This window comes from Pelobates fuscus, chromosome 6, assembly GCF_036172605.1.
Source record: "Pelobates fuscus isolate aPelFus1 chromosome 6, aPelFus1.pri, whole genome shotgun sequence".
NCBI classification, from domain to species: domain Eukaryota; kingdom Metazoa; phylum Chordata; class Amphibia; order Anura; family Pelobatidae; genus Pelobates; species Pelobates fuscus.
The window spans coordinates 216,474,186-216,495,321 of NC_086322.1; the positions used below are offsets into that span (position 1 = coordinate 216,474,186).

Here is a 21,136-nt window from a genome sequence, read left to right on the forward strand (position 1 = left end):
TTCAAATTGTTAATGACTGTATGAGGGTTCCTAGGCATCTGCAGACTGGCCCCATTCCGATGCTTAAGATAATGCGTGGGAATTGGCCTAAGCACTGATAGGCAGAAGTGATTGATAAGAACATTTCACTCTATTGAAACTGTCAGGTGTAATCCCATTTTACTATTACTCCAAGGGGACCAGGCTAACAGTGGGATTGCTCCAGGTTCAAAATGATTTTCAAATTTAAGGTTAAAGTAGCCAAACTTAAAGCATATCTGACAGAGGACTTTTATAGTTCAGCTAAGTTTATCTTGAATTTGAAATCAGTTTGAATTCTCACTTTAGAGTCTTTTATGCATGTCTGTATGATTATGGTTTGATTCCCTTTCTCCCCTTCTGGAGTCCCGAATATCTTCTGTACTCAGGTTTCTTTTTCCTCCCTGAATCGTTTGTTGGAAATATTAACAGTACAAAAACACTAATAATCAAATCGGGAAAATAAAAATCTCAAGGATAACTATGGAAGGCTCACAAACAGACCTGAAGGGAGTCTTGTAGGACAGAGCATTGTTCAAGAAATAAAAAGAGGACAATAATGCTTACCTATTCAATTTACACCCCAATTCGCTGATTTTGCCTGTTCAAGGAGGGTGCCAAGATATATATCTCAATATAGACTGCTGTCTTACTGGTGGCTTAGTGAAATATTGCATACCATTAAATTTGTTGGGGTCCAAACAAGTTAATTTGTATATACAAATACAAAAAGATAAGTCCTGTGCTCACTCCCATCACTACTGGGCCGGCAGCAATGAGTACAGTACACATCAGCCCCAATATATAGTAAAAACCAAAGAAAATAAAAAGTTACCTGTGCTCTCTCCTTAATCCCATGTATATTTAGACAAATGGAGGTCATTTAGTTGCTCCAATGGCCATTGTTACAATGCTGCTGCCCATCCCATGTGTTCCCTATTATGGGTTAATAAGTATATAGGGGTGTATATAAAAAATACCCCTCTATGTCTCTTAGATATCTTTGCCAGAAGCTCAAGGAAGCAGGCTGAAGGGTCAGTGTAGGACCCGCTTTAGGGGGGTCTGCCTTGACGTTGGCAGGCGGGCATTCCCTCCAATGGCCATTGGAGCAACTAAATGACCTCCATTTGTCTAAATATAAATAGGGATTAAGGAAAGAGCGCAGGTAACTTTCTTTTCTTAAGTTAATTTGTATGCATCATTTCACCAACCCACGAAAGATGCAAGATCAGTGAATAGGAACGGAAGTCTATTTTCTTCCAACATTTCACGTGCTGTTAATGAGCCTAAAGTCTGGGAAATTAACATAATAAAAATATTGCAGCTGGAGCTGCAGCAGGATCCGCCATCTTCTTTCGGCCAATCCTCTTATGCTCCTGCCGCTTCTGTACCAGGAACCGATGGCACTGCTGTACTCACGTGCACGCACAAGAGTACAGTATTGAGGTCTACGGAGTAACATTGATATCTCTGCAGCTGTCACTAGTGATGGCTGTGAGACGGACACTTCTAGACGGCGGTAGTTCTGCCCTGTGTCTAGAAGTGTCAGATGTTGGAAATATACTGAGACAATGAAGTCTCCCTATTTTGTCACAGTATATCTTTTGACCGGTTTGGAATTTCAGATTTTATCTTTATGAAATACTCATTTCAAGGGATGGGTGGGGTGACAATGCTACTTTAATATTGCACTCAGTGTTTTTAATGTGTTACACTATTGTGTGCTGTTTTTTTTTTTTTCCACTTAGGATTGTCTGCGTCTCTATTTCTGCCTCTATTTTGTCTCTTTACCACACTGTCAAACCTAGATTTCTAGTAACAAATATCTTTTATTTTGCTCACATTGCTTAAAAGTAACAAACCTGCTATCTGGATGAGCCACAGAAGCGGCTTGTAAAAACATAGATGAAACTGGCCTTTTCACTAGATTCGAATTTGCTAAATTATTTGGTTTTTCAGATGTCTGTATGGTCTTTACATATGGTGACACTTGAACATTCTCCAGAGTTTTATCAGGTCGTTGTGTTTTATAAGGTGAGTGAGTATCAGTTGATGCTTTCCTGTAATAATAAAAATATATACCGTAATTAAGCAGGAAGTCATTCTTTCAAAACATCTATTTCTTCACATATAGATAGATAGATAGATAGAGGTACATCACATAATCAACTTTAGCTCTTTTAAAAGAACTTACAATTCTATGTATACAGCAGGAGGAAAAAATGTATTGAACAATGGGTTTTTCTCCCATCAATTCCTCGGCAGACACTGTACGCTGAGGAAGTAAAAGACAGAGAGAGCAGAAGAGAACTCCAACAGGAGGTACCTCTGCTCACATAGCAACCACAATGCATGTGCTTTGGTTGCCATGGTAACTTGATGGCTGGAGCTGCTAGCCAAGGATTATAGGAATGGAGTGACGTGCTGTCACTTTCTTCAGACGTCGGTCATAGAGGTTTGCCCTGCATGAGCATGTGACCCCAAGTACGGCAAATCAGCACAAAACAGAGGAAGAGTGCTGGTGGACAGAAGTGTAACATCCACCTCTTTAATGAGATTGCGGCGGGAAAGGAGATTCTCTTTAACCCCTTAAGGACCAAACTTATGGAATAAAAGGGAATCATGACATGTCACATGTCATGTGTCCTTAAGGGGTTAAAATGTAATCATTCTGCACACATTCAGAGATGTGACTTCAGTATACAGCACCAGACACCATAACCACCACAGACCCCACAAACCGCCACAGCTTGGTTGGGGTCTCGCCGTCTCCTACCCACCCTGGACCTACCACAAGGCTCCAGGTTCCAGTGGGTGTTCCTCTCTTTCCCCAGAGAGTGAAGCAGGAAAAGGGACAAGCACTTACAAGAGCTCAGTGAAGCTAAGGGATTGCTACGCTCTGCATACTCCCTTAGCTTCACTGAGCTCTTTCAAGAGCTTGTCCCTTTTCCTGCTTCACTCTCTGGGGAAAGAGAGGAACACCCATTGGAACCTGGAGCCTTGTGGTAGGTCCAGGGTGTGTAGGAGACGGTGAGACCCCAACCAAGCTGTGGCGGTTTGTGGGGTCTGCAGTGGTTATGGTGTCTGCTGCGGTGCTGATGGTCCTTGGTGAGCGCTAGGAGCATCCTTTTTATGGTCCAACCCTCAGCTAGCCTGGGGCAACCGTAACATTTGGTGGCAGAGGTGGGGTGGCTTCCTAGTACGAGGAGCAGCACCCTGGCGACACTGGTATCGTATGAAAGTCTATTGAGGGCAACGCTAGCCACTGCGCAGCGTCCCTATCTACAGCAATATGGAGCCAGCGAGTTCCTGGACAGCACTCGAGATGGAGGATGAGTTTGACAGCAGGGTACAGAGCCTCTTGGCCCCACTGAATAGGCCGGTATCAGAGGAGACCCAGATGGACTGCAGAGACAACGTTAGAACAGAGATGTGGAACAAAGCCCTGGGAGGGCGTCCAGCGTTGGGAGTGTCTCCCTCCCCAGCAGCATGTGCTACAGGGAGAGGAGAGCAGCGACCTCCCTGTCCAGCGGCTGCCAGAGGTATCCGAAGTAGCGGACCCCATAGACTGGTCCTGGGAGGAACCCCTAATGGCAGGTGGAGATGGGACCCAGGTCTCTCTACAGGGATGCTGAGAAGCCGGCCCAGATACCCAGCAGCAGTGCGAGTTACAGGGAATAGAAACAACCGGTCTCCCTCCCCAGAGGCAGCAAGAGTACCGGGAGGAGGAGGTTAGCAATTCCTCCCCTCCCCAGCTAACTCCTAACTTTGTACTGGGGTTAGCAGGGGAGACGTTAACCCCCACTGGCCTCCTCTCAGCAGAAGAGCTGGCACCAGGGCAGAGCGCCGCTGGCCTCTGCCCTCACATGCCCCTTGCTACCGGGCAGGACTATGCCCCGGTCCCCCCAGCGGACGAGCTGGCAGCTGGGCAGAGTGCAGTTGGCCTCTGCCCTCCCTTTTCCCCTTGTCCAGAGCTTGACTTCCTACAGGCTACCCCACCAGAAGCGCTGGCATCGGGGCAGAGCGCAGCTGGCCTCTGGCCCCCCCCCCCCCCCCCAAGTACCCACCGCATTATGCCTGGCCGCACCAGAGAGATCGAGGGTGCTGAACGCCCACTCAACAACCTGGGACCTACAGGCCAGAACCGTACCCCAGGAATCACCAGGTCCAGTAACCGTTTATTGTGGGTGGGCTATTCTCTTAATTACTTGTGGGTGGGTTGCTCGACTAACGCAAGCACTGACCGACAGAAGGTCAGGTAACTGGTTAGTCTCCCCCCCGAAAGGGAAGATATGTGACGAACTGCCCTCCGCCACTGGCTTTTGGAGGGGCCTGATTGCCAGCCTCCTACCCTGTGACTATGGCCCATGGCTAAAACTGGGGTACAAGACTGTAAAAAGGCTTGTTCGTGCCTTTTTCTCTATGTGGTTCGGTAAATTGATTTTACCGAACAAACCGTTGAACAGCCGACCACCCTGCATGTGGAGTGTGCTGCTCGTTAACCACCCAGAATCTGTGGTTAACCGTAGCTTGACGAATGGCTGGGTGGCCGGCGTTCGTATGAACGAACACGTGGCGGCAGCCATTTTGTATAGCCAAAGGCGCTCAGCTGTGTTTTGTCGTCGACCACTTGGAACTGTTTTCGGCTACTATTTCCACGAACACCGCTGAGCCTTTTACCTTCCATGCGTTCGGCTAAATCCATACGAACGGAGCGCTATTTCTGGAGAGAAAACTACCGAACGAGACTGTTTCAATGAGAGTATGCACGAACGCATCCGTTCGTGAAATTTGTACCTTATTTGAAGGAGAAGATAGACCGGCCGCACAGCCTAAATCTGTGGAACTATTTGGGGCATGAAAGCCATGCTTGCGGTCGGTCAAATGTGACTTCCATAGAATTCGGGAACCCCTGCTCTGATCTGGGTGATTTTTGGATATATTGTTCACCCAGATCAGGGATGTATATTTGTAGGGATATGTTGTTGTTTTGGGGTGTTTCTGGACTTTGGGTAAAACTGGATATTTTCTGCCTGTGGTAATTGAGTTAGTCCATTGTGTTTGGTAATTGTATCACAGGCAGAGGGGGAAGGTTTGTGTACATTAGCTGGGAGTGTCTAACGATACAATACTGCGTTGATTGGCTGTTGTGACTTTGTGTCCTGTGCTCCACAAGGTCCACGTGGTAACCCTTGTGGGGAAAACTGTATATAAGAAATGCCTTTGTGCTCATTAAAGCAGTTCTACTTGACCCTCAACTCGCAGCCTTGACACATGTTTGGACGGGACAGCTATAATCACTACAGGGATAGCTATGCTCTGCATAATCCCTTAGCTTCACTGAGCTCTTGTAAGAGCTTGTTCCTGTTCCTGCTTCACTCTCTGGGGAAAGAGGAACACCCACTGAAACCTGGAGCCTTGTCGTAGGTCCAGGGTGGGTAGGAGACGGGAGACCCCAACCAAGCTGTGGCGGTTCATGGGGTCTGCGGTTGTTATGGTGTCTGATGCGGTGCTGATGGTCCTTGGTGAGCACTAGGAGCATCCTTTCTATGGTCCAACCCTCAGCTAGCCTGGGGCAACCGTAAATATATATATTTAAAAATAAAAATACATTTGTTTGCCTAGTAGTGTGTGCAAATAAAATATATATAGTAGTGTGAGCAAATAAAAAAAAAAATAATATATATATATATATATATATAAATATATTATTTGCACACACTACTAGGCAAACTAATTTATTTTTATCAATCAATGAATATTAAACAAGACCATTTTAAGCAATAGATCTGATTTTAAAACATGAATTTTGAAACGTTTGTAGAAAAAAGTCTAGTAATAGCTTACCTTGTTATATTACTTTTAGTTGTTGAACCAGATGCTCTTCCTAAAGATTTAAAAATCTTTTCAGAAGTCACCAGAGGGCTTTGGGAGTTCACGTATTTTCCAACCTCATTGTTGGCTGAACCAGCATAGTCTTTTCTGGAGCCCTCAAGCAAAGTTACTTGTCCAGATTTTTGTGGAGTATTCCCAATGGTATTCCGATTAAGACTGCCTAAGTCTACATAACATTTATAATGAAAGAAAAAAAAATTACTTATATAGTTAACGCATTTCCTTTTTATTTTTACATATGTATATTTACACATTGCTTACATGCAAACATTTATCACAGTTCAAAAAAAGACTTTTGTTGAAGTGCTTTATCGGTGAGGAGTAACCCATTAGAATGACATTTATAAAAAATGCAGATTTCTCATAGAAATTAGCACTTTTATAAACTAACTAAAAAAAGTTTTTCTAACGGAAGTGGTAGGCTCCACTGAAGACTCGGTTTGTACTTCCCTTGTGAAGACTGCTAGTCTCTTGTGGGGAAAAATGGAGGGCTTGCAAAATGCACAGTTATTTTAAGATACACTCCCAATAAACAAATGCATAAATGTATTAATTGGGGTATAGCTACTAAATAGAGTGTCCCTTTAAATCTGCATATCTGGCGTCTATATTCAGCATGCAATTTAAGCGACCATGCCAGTAAGGGTTACTCTAATAATAAAAAAAAATTGCTAGTTTTTTTTTTTTTCTTTTTTCAAAGCTCGGTTATTTTTGCAAATTATTACAGAATAAAATACAAAAATTATATATATATATATATTCAAACAAAATAGAGATTTTTAGTTGGATATTAAGTGTCTACATACATAACAGAAACAATATCTGAAATTCTTGCCTTTTGGAATTGACTGCACTTTTTGTGGAGTTAATGTGGCTTCCGCTTTTCCACGTTGATATGCTCTAGTGGCAGTCAGTGGTGTATCTTCAGTTGTAACATTTTCTTTATTGACCGACTTCAATGGTGAATTGTACTGCTGTAAGCCATCATTGAATAATGCCTTTAATGGTACTTGAGATTTTCTGTTCACTTTAGACTCGCCAGTAAATGTCTGTGATATTAATTTTGCACTGGGTGTCTTTCTTTTTGACTCTTGTTCTTTCCTCTGGTTTGTATCAGTTAATCCAACCCAAGTATCCAAAACACAGCTGTCTTCCGCATTGATCAGAAACTCATCTTCTTCAACTTGTACGTTAGCAGATGGGTAACCGGGGACAATTGTTGACAATCTTAAAATGAAAAAAGATACTATTTGAGGGAAAGGAGAAATATAGACCCTGTACTCTTGACATGTATGCTATTGACAGATTGAAATATACAATAACAGACACAAGATACCTTGTAAATAATGGTACATTAGACACACATACTGCTATTAACAATTCTAGCTTTGCATATTTTTTTATTTTCTTGTATTTTTTTATAAACACAAGCTCCTTTAGAAAAGTGGATCTCTTACAATTAGCAGGCTGTTGCTAAGGATACTAAATTGAACCAGACCCATTAATCTCATTGAAATCATCTGAGTGTGTCTTCTTAACCGTGCAATTGAAAATATTGCCATTTTACAATGACAGCCACTAAAGGCACTTCCACTATTATGGAACAAATTACGCTCCGTGAGAGGATTTGTTTTGCTACACACTGTTCCATTTTGCCATTTAGCCTCCAAATGCTTCCCTATGGGTAGCGATCTTTATGATCTCAGCCAGGGAGGCAGGACTGTAATGGCAAGACAAAAGGTGTGAGGAAGTCAAAATGCTTTTTACCGCATTCTAAATAGGTAGTTTAGCACTATAGTGTTAAGAATAAGAATAGAAACATTTATTCCCAACGCTATAGTGCTCCTTTAAGTGAACTGTAATTTTTTTATTACTGGATCTGTACGTTAAAAATAATGAAGCATCGCAGTTTCTTTATCATTCTGACCTACATTAATGGACTATTACAGAAACACAAATATTATGATGACTATGTAGATTAAACCATGCAAAAAGGGAAATACACAAACAAACAATGATATAATCATACCCAAGTCCAGGCGTCCTTGTAGACACTGCTGAATTGTTCGTGCCATTATTTGGAGGATTTAAAGAGTTTTTATCTCTAGTTTCTGGTAGAGTGGTGTCCACGTATTTCACTGTTGCAGCATTTTTGAAACTTAACCTATTTTAAAAGGGTAGATTATGGTTATGGTAGAGATCAAGTGTTTTTTTTTTTATGAGAAATGTCTATTCCCAACGCTATAGTGTCTTAGTCACAGTTCAGGTGTCCCCCTCAAGGATTAAAAAGTTATATTACACTTTTAGCCCAAACCACGCTGCAATCTCTGCAATCACCCCATTGAGATGAAGTGGTCATGGTGTCTATAATGTTCATTTAAGACGTTAAGCTAATGGCAAGTCATACAAACAAGCATCCTAGATCCTAGATTCAACAATCTGATACATGCACCATCAAACAGAGTTGAATATAGCCATAGCACAAAAGAGGATAGCAGGATACAAAGAAAATGAGATGAACACAAAAAAAAATCAGGAGGGGAGAGGGAATGCTTGCAACCATAAGGCCAATTTGCCTCCAGGTCTCAACAAAGGCCTTTTAAGTAAAACGTGAATAAGTGTACAAGTTCAGATAGGAGAAAACTCCAAGATCTACGAGCTTGAATAGTTTATCTGACAAGATGGAGCATATCAAGTCCCAGAATCTAATTGCATTCGGACGGCCCCACCACAAATGGAAAAAAGTGACTATTTGCGCCACCACTCCAATTATCACCTGAAACCACTGATCCCTTATGGTCCAAACTACCTGGAGTCACATACCATCTCCATAAGCTTTTACTATGCCTGTTCCACCATACAATGAAGAAACCTTGGCCATAGCCTCACAGATTACACACCATTGAATCCCAATCTAAAAGACTGCTAGACTCCCCTCTCCGAGACAGACACATAGGTTGGCAGAGTCCCACTCACCCAAGGGGCAACAGGAGCAGGTAAAGCTGAATTATAAGCCCCTTTTCATAATTGCCCTGCTGACACAGTGCCTTGAACTAAGTGGCATGTAACTGAGCAACTTGGACTTAAAAGTTTACTTGTTCATTTGTTACATAAAATTATATATCTAACAGCTAAACAAGAACTTGAATGATTTCTACATAGATTTGTAATTCCAGCCAAAACATTTTAGAAAAAACTAATTGTTCAAATGTTATATATTCATTTCAACAGTATGTAAATTTCATTTCCACAAGCTACTCTGTTGCAGTGTGTTTTACTTTCATTACCTCTTATTTGCAGGAAGCCTAACAGTTGGACTTGCAGGAGTTTGTACAGCAGATCGATCGATTCTGTAATATTGATCTCGGAATCCAACAGGATGTTCTACCAGCGCCGGTGTGTCTACCGTGATATTGAGGGGAGGAAGTAAAATTGCTCCACTTTTAACACTGCTGCATTCTTCCTCATCATTTTCAGAATCACTGGTACTTTCATAATATTTAGGTCGTGGAAGACTCTTCCCGATAGAGCGTCCTGATGCTGCAGGGCTTTTTATTTTCTGGTTTGGTGTATTCTTGCTACGGGCTAAAACAGATTAAAGAACACAAACTAGAAGCTAGTATCCATCTAACCACTTCATTCTATTTGCATATCTAATTAACAAATTAGCTAAAGAAACAACAGTCAACAAAACATTTTTAGTAAGACTATACTTAAATATGTTTTCATTCAGTTGTACAACTACAATTCAAGTCAATGTCAGTGTCAGTTTTGCAAAGGAAGAAATAAAATCTGTGTGAGGACATTTGCCTGTACTCCCAACAGTTAGACCAACTGCTATCTTAATTGTAACAGTTTTGTTGAAGTCAAAATCGAGCATGGCAGACCACTGAATAGTTTTAAAGGAAAAATCCGGACACCATAACTTCATCTTAATGACGACGTTATATGGGCTCTGTGTTAGCTTAAGGGGCTAAACCATTTACAAACGGCTTAACCTCAAAGTTGTATAGATGGCGCCCATCTGCTCTGTCCCTCGTCATGTGCCCCAAACCTCAGCTTTAATGGAAACATTGTGATAAGCTGAGATCATCAGGTGACTAGCTTCCCATTGAGAAACCTGTATGAGAAAGGCATAAGTTATACGCAATTTAGCACATAAATAGGCTTCTTTTGAACAGTGTATGGTAATTATTTACCATCTTTAATTGTCTGAGAAGACCCCAAAGCCTACAAGGCGAGATGGAGCACTTAAACAAGCAGACATGGTTGTGGAAGTTGACTGACATGAATGACAAAAGTAAATGTCGGAACATCTAAATTATGGTTTTTCTGGATGATTTTGCAGCCCCAGAGGTACCTCGTTTTACTATCTTCTGTGCTCTTCTAAAGTCAAGAATGTGGCTATGGACTGTTACTTTAGAGTTGTCACATAACCTAAAGTCCATATAGCGATGCTAAGAGACTTTGTTTTTAAATGGAGAGAGATAAGCAGGCTTCCAGATATAGGACAACCTTTCTATTTTTATGGATATCTCACATTCTACTTTCCACTTGTATGGAAGCTGACCCTGCAGCCCATAAAACAACTATTGAGAGACTTAACTATTCCATATGGCTCAGGGCAAGTGTGAACATGTGCTGTCAAAAAATGAAGGTAAGCACCAGCAACTTATGGGCATATTATGGGGGCTTTTGCTACCACTCACAAATGCCCCACTACTCAACAGGCAATCTCTCACTAGGATTTGGGATGTGCCGTACAGTATTTAAAACCACCACTGTGGCAAAGTGCCTCAATACAGAATTATTTTGTTCCAACAGTGGGCTTTAGTATGACAAAGCAATATGGTGTGACCAAAGCGCCATATTCATTTGCCAAAATAGCTGATTTGAAGTATCCTTGTAAGATTTAATATTGCATTTTTCTGTGTGCGCTATTACCTCAACTGTATTTTGTTATAGTATTTGATTGATTTCTATTTGTTTTAGCTGGTCATTGTAGAGGAGGCAAGGGGTGGGAACCAGTTCAGAAGTAATAGCACCATAACCACTACATGCACAGTAGTAGTTATGGTGCTTAAAGAATTCTTTTAAATAAAATAAATAAACAATGCGCATTACAGTGGTTCTCAAACAAAACAAAAAAAAACACAGTTTTCATTAAAAACTATTTTAGCCACCTGGAAATGTTCCTCTGATAATTGCTAGAGATGTCTCAATGATATTTCAAAGGGAAATGCTGCACATATGGATGCCATGCTCATGGTGCTTCAAGTAAGCCACTAAATTCATCAACTCATTACATCAAAATACCAACCTGAAGATTGTGATGTTTGAAAGTCTGTAGCAGTTTGGAGAGACTGAACAACTCTCTAAAGAAAAATACAATGATTATGATGAAATGTAATAATGCAAAACATATTTAATCATACTTTAACTGAAGGTCTGAAGAAGGTTAAATATGTAAATTTATAAACAGACATCTTACATGTTACTTATGAAAATCTATAAATTAGCACCTGAATAATTCTACTACTATTACTACTTACTAATAATAAAAAAGAAAAATGCCACTGCGAGAAACACGCATCAGACTAGACCGTTTTCACTTGTTTCTATGCACCTAAGTTATGCACTTTAGTAGAGCACTCTGTATGTAGCGACAGTGCATTAATGTGTAATGTAGGATTCCCTAGTTTTTGGGAACAAATGTTATATGAGGAATAGATTCAGGAGCTTTTAGGTAGTGTTGTGCATTGGGTCTTTTGGGCTGCAGCTGGGTTTTTAAGTGCCTAGGACCTCTTGGATATGGTAGGGAGTTTTCTAGTGATAGGACTTTATTTGATGTCCGTTTCTAACTAGGACAGTAGACAGATGGTCTGACTCGAGATGTGTGATCATGAACCTGTCTGTCTCTCTCATATTTCTTCCATTATTCTAACACTTTACCCTCTCTGTCTGCAATCTTCTTGCTCCTGTATTTGATTTTTACAGTGAATCAAGTTATTCAGTTAGGCTCCATTTGAATATTAAACCTGTACTGTGTGCACTATAGATTACTCTATGTAGCAGTTAAATAGTATGTGTGAAAATAGACGATTCCATAAGAAAGAGTAGCATCAAATGGCAAATGGTTTCACAGACACATTGCTGCTATTTTCACCCACTTTGGTACACTATCTTCTAAGAAGAGGTTCTTTCCTTTACATATTTTAAGCTTTGAGACAATCATCTGGGATATTTGTCATTCTAACAATAGGGGTAACTATCTGGAAGAATAGGTCCTTGAGACTATATTAAAATCTCCATACAGTACCATTCAATTCCTATGTTTAATGTCTTACATGTGAATCATATCCCCTCCTTACACTGATCAGCCACAACATTAAAAATGTGGCTAATATCATGTAGGCCCCCCTCGTGCTGCAAAAATAGATCTGATGTGTCAAGGCATGGACTCCACAAGACTTTTGAACGTATGCTGTGTTATCTGGCACCAAGACATTGGCACCAGATCCTTTAAATCCTGCAAGTTGTGAGGTGGGGCCTCAATGGATCAGATTTATTGTTCCAGCACATGCCACAGATGCTCAACTGGATTGAGATCTGGGGAATTTGGAGTCCAAGGCAAAAAACCTTCAACGCTTTGTCATGTTCCTCAAAACATTCCTTAACCATTTTTTGCAGTGTGGCATGGTGCATTATCATGCTGAAAGAGGCCACTGCCATCAAGGAACACTAATTAATCTCTAAGTAGGTAGGTCGAAGGAGCTAGTATCTGACTTTCTGCCCATTGTACAGAATCTGACAAGCATGTATAGTAGGCATGGTGAAACATTGTTAAATTAATTTCTCAGTAGGTAGACATCGATAATTTTACTTGAAAACTGTATGCCCCCAAAACATTATCAGCTGTTAACAATGGGCATATACCCATTTTAATCATCGTCCAACAGTATAACATAGAAGCAATTAGTTCAGATTAATTATAAATTCAAAGGGAAAGTCAAATGAGTTGCTGCAGTCTTTGTCAGTGACAATGTTGCAGACTTAAAAAGATTGTAGACATGTCACAAAATTTATATTTATGTATAAATGTAATCAATAATATTCAGGAAAGGGTAATAAATGAAACTGCATTTCACAAGACTATAAAAAAACGGATATAAATATGTAACTGTTCATTACATTATTCTAGACTCACAAGTTTTATTATAGTATATATTTTATATATAGTGTTGCATTGCTGCAAAAATGTGTTAGACAAACAAATTAATGTTAACTTACCGGTCTGCTAAGTTGTTTAAGTGTTGTAGAATGTTCACTGGATGTTTCACTTGCAGGTGATAGAGTGTTACATAAATCAGATAACTGGGAATCACTATCACTACCTGAAAGAGGAGAAAATATCTAATTAAAACATAGGCATTTAAAAGGCATGCCTCAATCTATTTTCTCTTTCTGATATAGCTAGAGTCTTTAACTACTGTGAACTACAGACACATACCAGAGTCCTTAAACAGTGATAAGATACTTATGTTCTACGCTAAAAAGAGTACAAGTCCTAAACAATAAGTGGGGGAACTCCTGAGATTCCTTACCTTTTTCTATCCATTAAACTTTAATGGATAGAAAAAAGTATGGAATCTCAGGAGTTCCCCCTACTTATTGTTTAGGACTTGTACTATTTTTAGCGTTGAATATACCTATTACAAAATGTTATGATGCCCAGTGTGTTCCTTTAATGATTAAAGGAACACTCTGTGCATCATAACATTTGACATGAAGATGCTATGGTGCCAGAAGATCCCTGTCTCTTACCTCAAGGGGTTAAACGGATCACAACTGGTTTAACCCCAACGACTACAAGCTGTGCCTGTTTCTGGCTGTTAAACAACATTCAGTGTCTCAAATTTAGATGAAAGAAGCAGGGACTGCTTTCTTTTTTAGGAATGTGGAGCTACTGATTGGCTTAGATCAAGAGCTGACCGCTCAAAGTTAATTATTGACGCCTCTGCTTCCTCTATCCGAATTTGAGACATCGGATGTCAGTAACAGCCAAGAATGGAGCTGGATTGCACTCTCTGGAGTTAAACAATCCGAGGTAAGGATGTACCATTAACCTCCTGATACCATAACATAATTTCAATGAAGTTGGTATGGTGAACAAACTGGTTTTATCAATTATAACCTTTCCTGGACAATGGTCTTCCAGCTCTACTCACTAGTGAGTGTTCAAGCAACAGACAAGGCCAGTCCTTCAGATTCTGGTACCTAGGGCAAACTATGACTTTACACACTACTTCTTTCTGTATCTTCCTTCTTTATATTTGACACCCTTGAGTGTAGGCGTGGTGTGAATAAAAAAGGAACATAAAAATGCTATATAGACAAAAAACAGGGAAAATGAAAAAACTGTTAAATCAACAGAATTTTTATTTAAATCAGATTTCTTTTCATAAAATGACTTTGGGACCCTTGACAAAGGCTTTGTAGCCAAAATGTTGGGTGTTTACTCCTGTCCATTTGCAAGGTAAAATTGTACAATAGCCTATTATTATTATTATTTTTTTGCTTTGTATTTTTCTATTCTTTGTATATGTATTTCTTTGTTTATTTAGTATGTTACTCTGCATTTGCATACCTTACGGATACAGTTTGGTACTAATGACAATACTATAGGCAAACATAGACTATTTTGTATTTTGTCTGTATCTAATAAAATTTGTATTTTATTAAAGCTGGAGTGTGGCTATTTCTTTAATTATACATTGTCATTATTCCACTTGGTAGAGGTGTTTTTTTTATACCCTTGGCACCCATTACTTTATTGAACAAGCTGTACATTAATTGGTTTCCCCTACTAATCTGTCCACTAAAATGTCCCCAGCTGATAGATGGGAGCCAGAGATACCTGGAACTCCCTGGTGTGAGCAAGGAGTTAAACCTTTTAAATGCCTGTTTCCAGGGCTCACTCTGATGGGCAGCAACAATTGCTTCTCCAAGATCATTGCTGATGTCTTTCCTCCTTGACATTGTGTTAACACACACCTGAATGCTCCAGATCAGCAAATTGCTAAAAGCTCCGCTTTTTTTTTTTTTTAATTCTTTATTTAATTCAAGGCAGTACACCAAAAAGAATACAAACATTATAATGCAGTAAGACACAAGTAGCATAAAATACGTCCAATATTGTACAAGTGAGGTAAAAGTATAAAGTAAGCGTAGTCATTCTCCAAACGCATATGTCTATCGTGTACAAACCGCCACGTTCCATGCTTTGTTAGTGCCCCGCCAGGTTTTTTTAACTAAGAGAGATGAGATAAAAACTAACATAGCCGAGATCTGACTAGCCAACAAATCAAGCATTCTCACACGAAGCGTCTACATGTAGCGACCTGTATATAATACAGGCGGGAGTATAACGTTTGAGGGAGCCTAGATCTCTCGAATAACCATCAGCATAGAGCCCAGAGCGCCACATCAGCACCGCCTGCGACTCTACGTATGCGAAAAAACCTCCGCTTTTATAGAGGTGGTCACACTTGCTAATGATCAATTAATCAAGGGCCTGTCTGTTACGTAGCCTCTCTTTTCCTATGAAAGCAGTAAGTGTGCATAGTTTTTCACACATGGCTTCTCCATTTGGGCACTATTTTTGTTAAATAAATATGTCATGTGTTGTTGTTCATCTGAGGTTGTATTTACCTAATTTTCAGACCTGCAAAGGAGAAGATGATCCTAACCGAAACGTCGATGGGTATTGAAATTTGGATGTTTTAACTTCATTATGAAGTAATAAAGGAATATAACAAGACTGTGAGTGCAAGTAAAAAAATCTCTATATATAGTACACATACACACAGACACAGTTTTTGCCGCTTTCTATTTGGCAAAACACAGAGTTAGGTGTATCTAATGTGGTCTGATGAAAACTCTGTCCTCCATCTTGCACAGATTTTGATGTGGGTCTAGTGGAGAACTGACACATTGTTATAGTGACCAGAATTGAAAATGTGTATATTTTGGGTGCTTAAACATAAATACATTACTTTTTTTTTTTTTTTTTAAGAAATCAACATGTCAGTGAATACAACTCATTATTATGGCTTACCTTGGTTGTCAAAATATTTTTTTATCGCAGACAGAACATTTTGCCCAGGTTGCAAATCAGGCAGTCCACCTGACCTAGTTGGTAAAGAATAAACAAGTAATTTGATAGGTTACCAGTAAATTAAAAAACACAATTATTTTAGAATAGGCAGTTGAGTGGTTTATTTTAAAAAGTATTGGGTAGTTAAACTGAAAACCTCTTTTCAAAGAGAAAAACTGAGTTGGGTATTTTCCTATTCTAATTTACAGTAGTGATGGTGCGCAAAAAAGGAAAAGCATTCACTGTGAACCTCTAATAGAGAGTGAATATAGCTCTGTGTACATAAATTGGGGTGCATATAAGGTGTATATATCATAAATATCTAGTACCAAACAGTGATTGTGGTAAAACAAATATAATCTGTAGATATACTTGCAAAACAGAAATCTCCTGTATCCCTGATTGCAGGTAGGCTGGCGTGAGATCTTTCCAATTAGGAATAAATTGCAGGATCTCCAAAGGGAGACAGCAAAAAAATGCAAGGCTCCACCTTTCCCTAATTTATTTCACTGTTTATAATGTTTATCTGTATTTGTATACCCATTTGTGCATATCAGGGCTACAGTTGTCAAAGTGATTTCTTTTTTGCAAGTATAGCTACAGATTATATTTGGTTTTACCAAGAGCCGCGCGCACATTCAAACAGCCCATATGAAGCATTACTCAATGCTTTCCTATGGATGTCCATCATCTTTTCGTGGAAGCGCCTCTAGCGGCTGTCAGTGAGACAGCCACTAGAGGCTGGATTAACCCTCAGTGAAACATAGCTGTTTCTCTGAAAATGCTATGTTTTCAGCTGCAGGGTTAAAACTAGAGGGTCCTGGCACCCAGACCACTTCATTGAGCTGAAGTAGTCTGAGTGCCTATAGTGGTCCTTTAAGGAGTTAAACTGTTATAAACTGTAATGTGTACTTTATGTATAAATGTTTTACAGCAGTAGTAATACTGTGGCATACACTTAAGGTCATAATTTTGTTAAAGACACAGCGTACTTTTTTGTGTAAATATTAAACTGTTAACAAATGGTTTAACCCCAAAATCTGAAACACTGTGTGCGATTGAGGGTACGGTGCCTCTAGTGTAAGTTTAATTTGGACTAATATAAATCATGTTAGCTTAAAGGAACACTCAAAATATCACTGCAGTTCACCAGGAATTGCCATCACAACAAGTTGACAAACTCTTTTAGCACAGAGTGACAACTTACCAGGATCACCCGGGCCAAATCTGTATCTCTCTAAAAGAAGCTGGATGTGTCTGTACAATAAAGCACATCTAATCTAGAACAGCTCTCATTGGCTGAGAGCACTCACCTGACACTCTTTGTCAGTTGATGTAGTCATGCATGACTGTGCTTAGGTCTGTTGATATAATTGGAATCTCGTAGAAGACCAGAAGTATGGCCTGTGATCGCAGGGCACTGGGTAAGTTGTTAATTTATACGAAAATGGTTTTGAATGCTTACTGTGTAGGACAGCTCCACAACACCATGACCAATACAGAATGCAGCAGTGGTTGTGGTGCTTAGAGTGTTAATTTAACGCTTCCTTCTTTGGAATCATATAAATCCAATTAAGTGAGTTTACAGGGTATAACTGCACAAAATAAATTGTATGCTTGGGAAGAAAGATTAGCTGCAGGATAGAGTTATTGAAAGCTAAAGTTTCCCCTGAAATCTCAAATGTGAAATATAATGGTAGCAAAAACATCAAGAAAAATACATAAAAAGAAACACAAAAACCTACCCCTTATTGGGACAATATCTGGATCGATAAGATCTTTTAAATCGTGTCTGTTGAAAAAATAAATAAAAAGACATAGTTAAACTCACATAAGTGATTTTGTGATAAATCAAGATAAAGCGCACATAAATGTTCAAATTACTATCCCTGTAATTACCAATACACTCAGTCTTCAAAAAGTTAAATGGCACATGATGGTTGCCGCACTTAGGGACCATTAAAGGAGCACTTCAATGATAAAAACAACATTAATTAGATGTGGTTCTTTAACCCCTTAAGGACGCATGACGGAAATTTTCCGTCATTGCAGCACTCCCCTTAAGGACGCATGACGGAAAATTTCCGTCCAAAATGAAAATTAACCCGATTGCCACAATCGCGGCAATCGTGTGGTTAATCTTCCTGTAGTGTGTCTCCATATCGGAGACACACTACCATGGGCAGTTTCACTGATTCAGCCCATGTGATCGCTCTGACCGGGAGTGAGAGCGATCACATGTGCTGCAGTGAAACCTGATCTGTTTCCCTGAAGCTCTGTGTGAGCAGTGAACAGCAGAGAGACAGATCAGTGCTGATCTTTCTCTCTGAAAGAAAAAAAAAGTGTTAGCAATAAAATCCCACCCCCCCTCACCTCTTACAAATAAAATGTAACCCCTTCCCTGCCCTTTGATCACTGCCTGCAGTGATCAAAATACAGATCACAGTATTTCACTGTGATCTGATTTTTTTCTTTTAACCCATGAGGGTTAACTTTTATTTTTTTTAATCCTCAGGGGTTAAATGTATTTAATTAATTATTTTAAATATTTTAAAATATTTATTTATTTAGCTAAGGTGGGTAGAAGTTAGTGGGGAAATTTGGGAATATACGGTTAGGCTAGTTAGGGGTTAAAAGTTAAAAAAAAACTTTTGAAAAGTTTAAAAAAAGTTTTAAAATAGTAAAATAAGTTGTTAAAAGCTAAATAAAACTTTTTAAAAGTTAAAAAAAAACTTTTAAAAAGGGGGAAAATGCGTATTACCGCTACACTTGGTACAGGCTAGCGAAAAAATGATACCACGGTAAGGTTTCAAATATGCCTTTTGAAACACCCTGGGGTGTCTTCTTTAGGAAATGGTATGCCTTTGTGAAGTAAATGGAAAACACAACCTATTAAAAAAATTCCAAAGTGGGGCATGGACCCAGCGTAAAAATTCTACCTTGAATGGCTGTGTCTCAAATGTGCCCCTTCAACGTTGTCATATACCTGGTAAAGGTACATACGGGGGTATTGCTGTACTCAGATGACATAGCGGAGCAACATATGATGTATTATACTGCTGTAACACATATAAGGTTTGCAAAATATATTTTACAAACTCATTGAGTATGTCAAAAAGGCATATAAAAAGCGTATTACCACTACACTTGGTATAAGCTAGCGGAAAAATTATTTCACGCTAAGGGTTAAAATACATCTTTTGAAATACCCTAGGGTGTCTTCTTTAAGAAATGGTATGCCTTTATGGGGTAGCTGGAATAATTAACCTACAAACAAACCTCCAAAGTGGGGTATGGACACAGCGTAAAAATGTAAAGTTTGAAGAAACTTAAATGGCTGTGTCTCAAATGTGCCCCTTCAATGTCCGCATATACCTGGCAAAGGTACATATGGGGGTATTGCTGTGCTCAGACGACATAGCTGAGCAAGATAGGAAGTATTATATAGCCGTAACACACATAAGGTTTGCAAAATATACAGTACATATTGTGTGTAAAAAAGGCAGTAAAAAATGCTTATTACCACTACACTTGGTACAAGCTAGCGGAAAAATGATTTCACGCTAAGGTTCAAAATACATCTTTTGAAATACCCTGGGATGTCTTCTTTAAGAAATAGTATGCTTTTATGGGATAGTTGGAATATATAGCCTGCTAAAAAACTTCAAAGTGGGGTAACAACACAGCGTAAAAATTCAAAGTTTGACAAAACCTGCAATGGCTGTGTCTGAAATGTGCCCCTTCAACGTCCCCATATAACTGGCAAAGGTACATACGGGGGTATTGCTGTACTCAGACAACATAGCTGAGCAACATATAAAGTATTATAAAGCCGTAGCACACATAAGGTTTGCAAAATATACAGTACAAACTCACTGTGTGTCAAAAAGGCAGAAAAAAAATGCTTTTTACCACTGCACTTGATACAAGCTAACGGAAAAATTATCCCACGCTAAGGTTCAAAATTTGCCATTTGAAATACCCTTGGGCGTCTTCTTTAAGAAATAGTATGCCTTTTTGGGGTAATTGGAAAAAGCAGCCTGCCAACATATTTAAAAATAGATGAAAAGCCTGCAGCTACTATTGTGGCTCTGCTCGCCTATTGTTATTACATGCACAACGAAAATAAAGAATTTAAAAAAAAAAAAAAAAAAATAGAATACGGACCCATTAAAACTCTCCATGTAAATTTGCGAAAATGCAACATGTATGTAAAAAAAAATTTTTTTTCTCACCACAAAATTTGAAATAAATTGGTGAAAACATGGTGGCAAGTTAAGGTATAATATATGCCTAATAACATACCCTGGAGTGTCTGCTTTCTCAAATGGAAGGCCTTTATGGGGTTATTTGAACAGTCAAATGGCTATAATGCCACAAATTCAGACATATGACCATCTATGAAAATTCCAACTATAGAAACTGAAATAGCATGGTCTCCTATATGGCACTGTAGCTTCACAGAATAGGGGCAAAGGTATACAATGGGGGTATCGTTGTACTCAGCAGATGTAGCTGAACACAATATGGGGTTCTGTACAGGGATAGCACACACTAGATTTACGAAATACACATTACAAAAACCTTGTTATATGTGAATATGCCAAAATAGAGAAAAAACAAAATTTTACTCCAATATTTAGCAGAGATTGGCGGTGAAATGGCTACGCAAAAAGTGTCAAACTAACCTTAGGTAAATAGCCTGTGATGTCTACTTTATATAAATATATACTTTTGTGTGGCAATTTTGTTTCCTGTAATGGGTATTAAACTTCCAAGACAAACATACCAACCTCTAAAATTGTTTCACATTGAAATTTTATTTTAGACCTTGTAGTTTGTGACCTGTAACTTTCAAAATAAACTGAAATCCTACACATATTATGTACTTTGTAAATCAAAACACATAAATGAATTGATTTTGAATTACTTTTCCTAAGCTGTACATATTATGCACACATTATTATTGCCAAAACGTGGGGAAAAAAAGCTTTTTTTTTTTGTTTTTTCCACATTATTTTGCATTTTTTTTGTAATAAATGAGAATTTATACATGTATTGGTCACA

General features: G+C 39.1%; 1 protein-coding gene across 1 annotated transcript in view; it reads right to left on the reverse strand.

The window, feature by feature from the left end:
- Nucleotides 1-21,136, reverse strand: part of CENPC (centromere protein C) — a 64,465-nt gene that overhangs the window by 35,736 nt on the left and 7,593 nt on the right. Inside the window, exons 2-10 of the mRNA XM_063458736.1 lie at nucleotides 17,815-17,861; nucleotides 16,031-16,104; nucleotides 13,204-13,307; nucleotides 11,234-11,288; nucleotides 9,201-9,498; nucleotides 7,943-8,077; nucleotides 6,749-7,140; nucleotides 5,866-6,079; nucleotides 1,881-2,078 (exon numbers count right to left, since the gene is read on the reverse strand). Of these exons, the coding sequence (XP_063314806.1) occupies nucleotides 1,881-2,078; nucleotides 5,866-6,079; nucleotides 6,749-7,140; nucleotides 7,943-8,077; nucleotides 9,201-9,498; nucleotides 11,234-11,288; nucleotides 13,204-13,307; nucleotides 16,031-16,104; nucleotides 17,815-17,861 (1,517 nt within the window). The remainder of the gene's footprint in view (nucleotides 1-1,880; nucleotides 2,079-5,865; nucleotides 6,080-6,748; nucleotides 7,141-7,942; nucleotides 8,078-9,200; nucleotides 9,499-11,233; nucleotides 11,289-13,203; nucleotides 13,308-16,030; nucleotides 16,105-17,814; nucleotides 17,862-21,136) is intronic.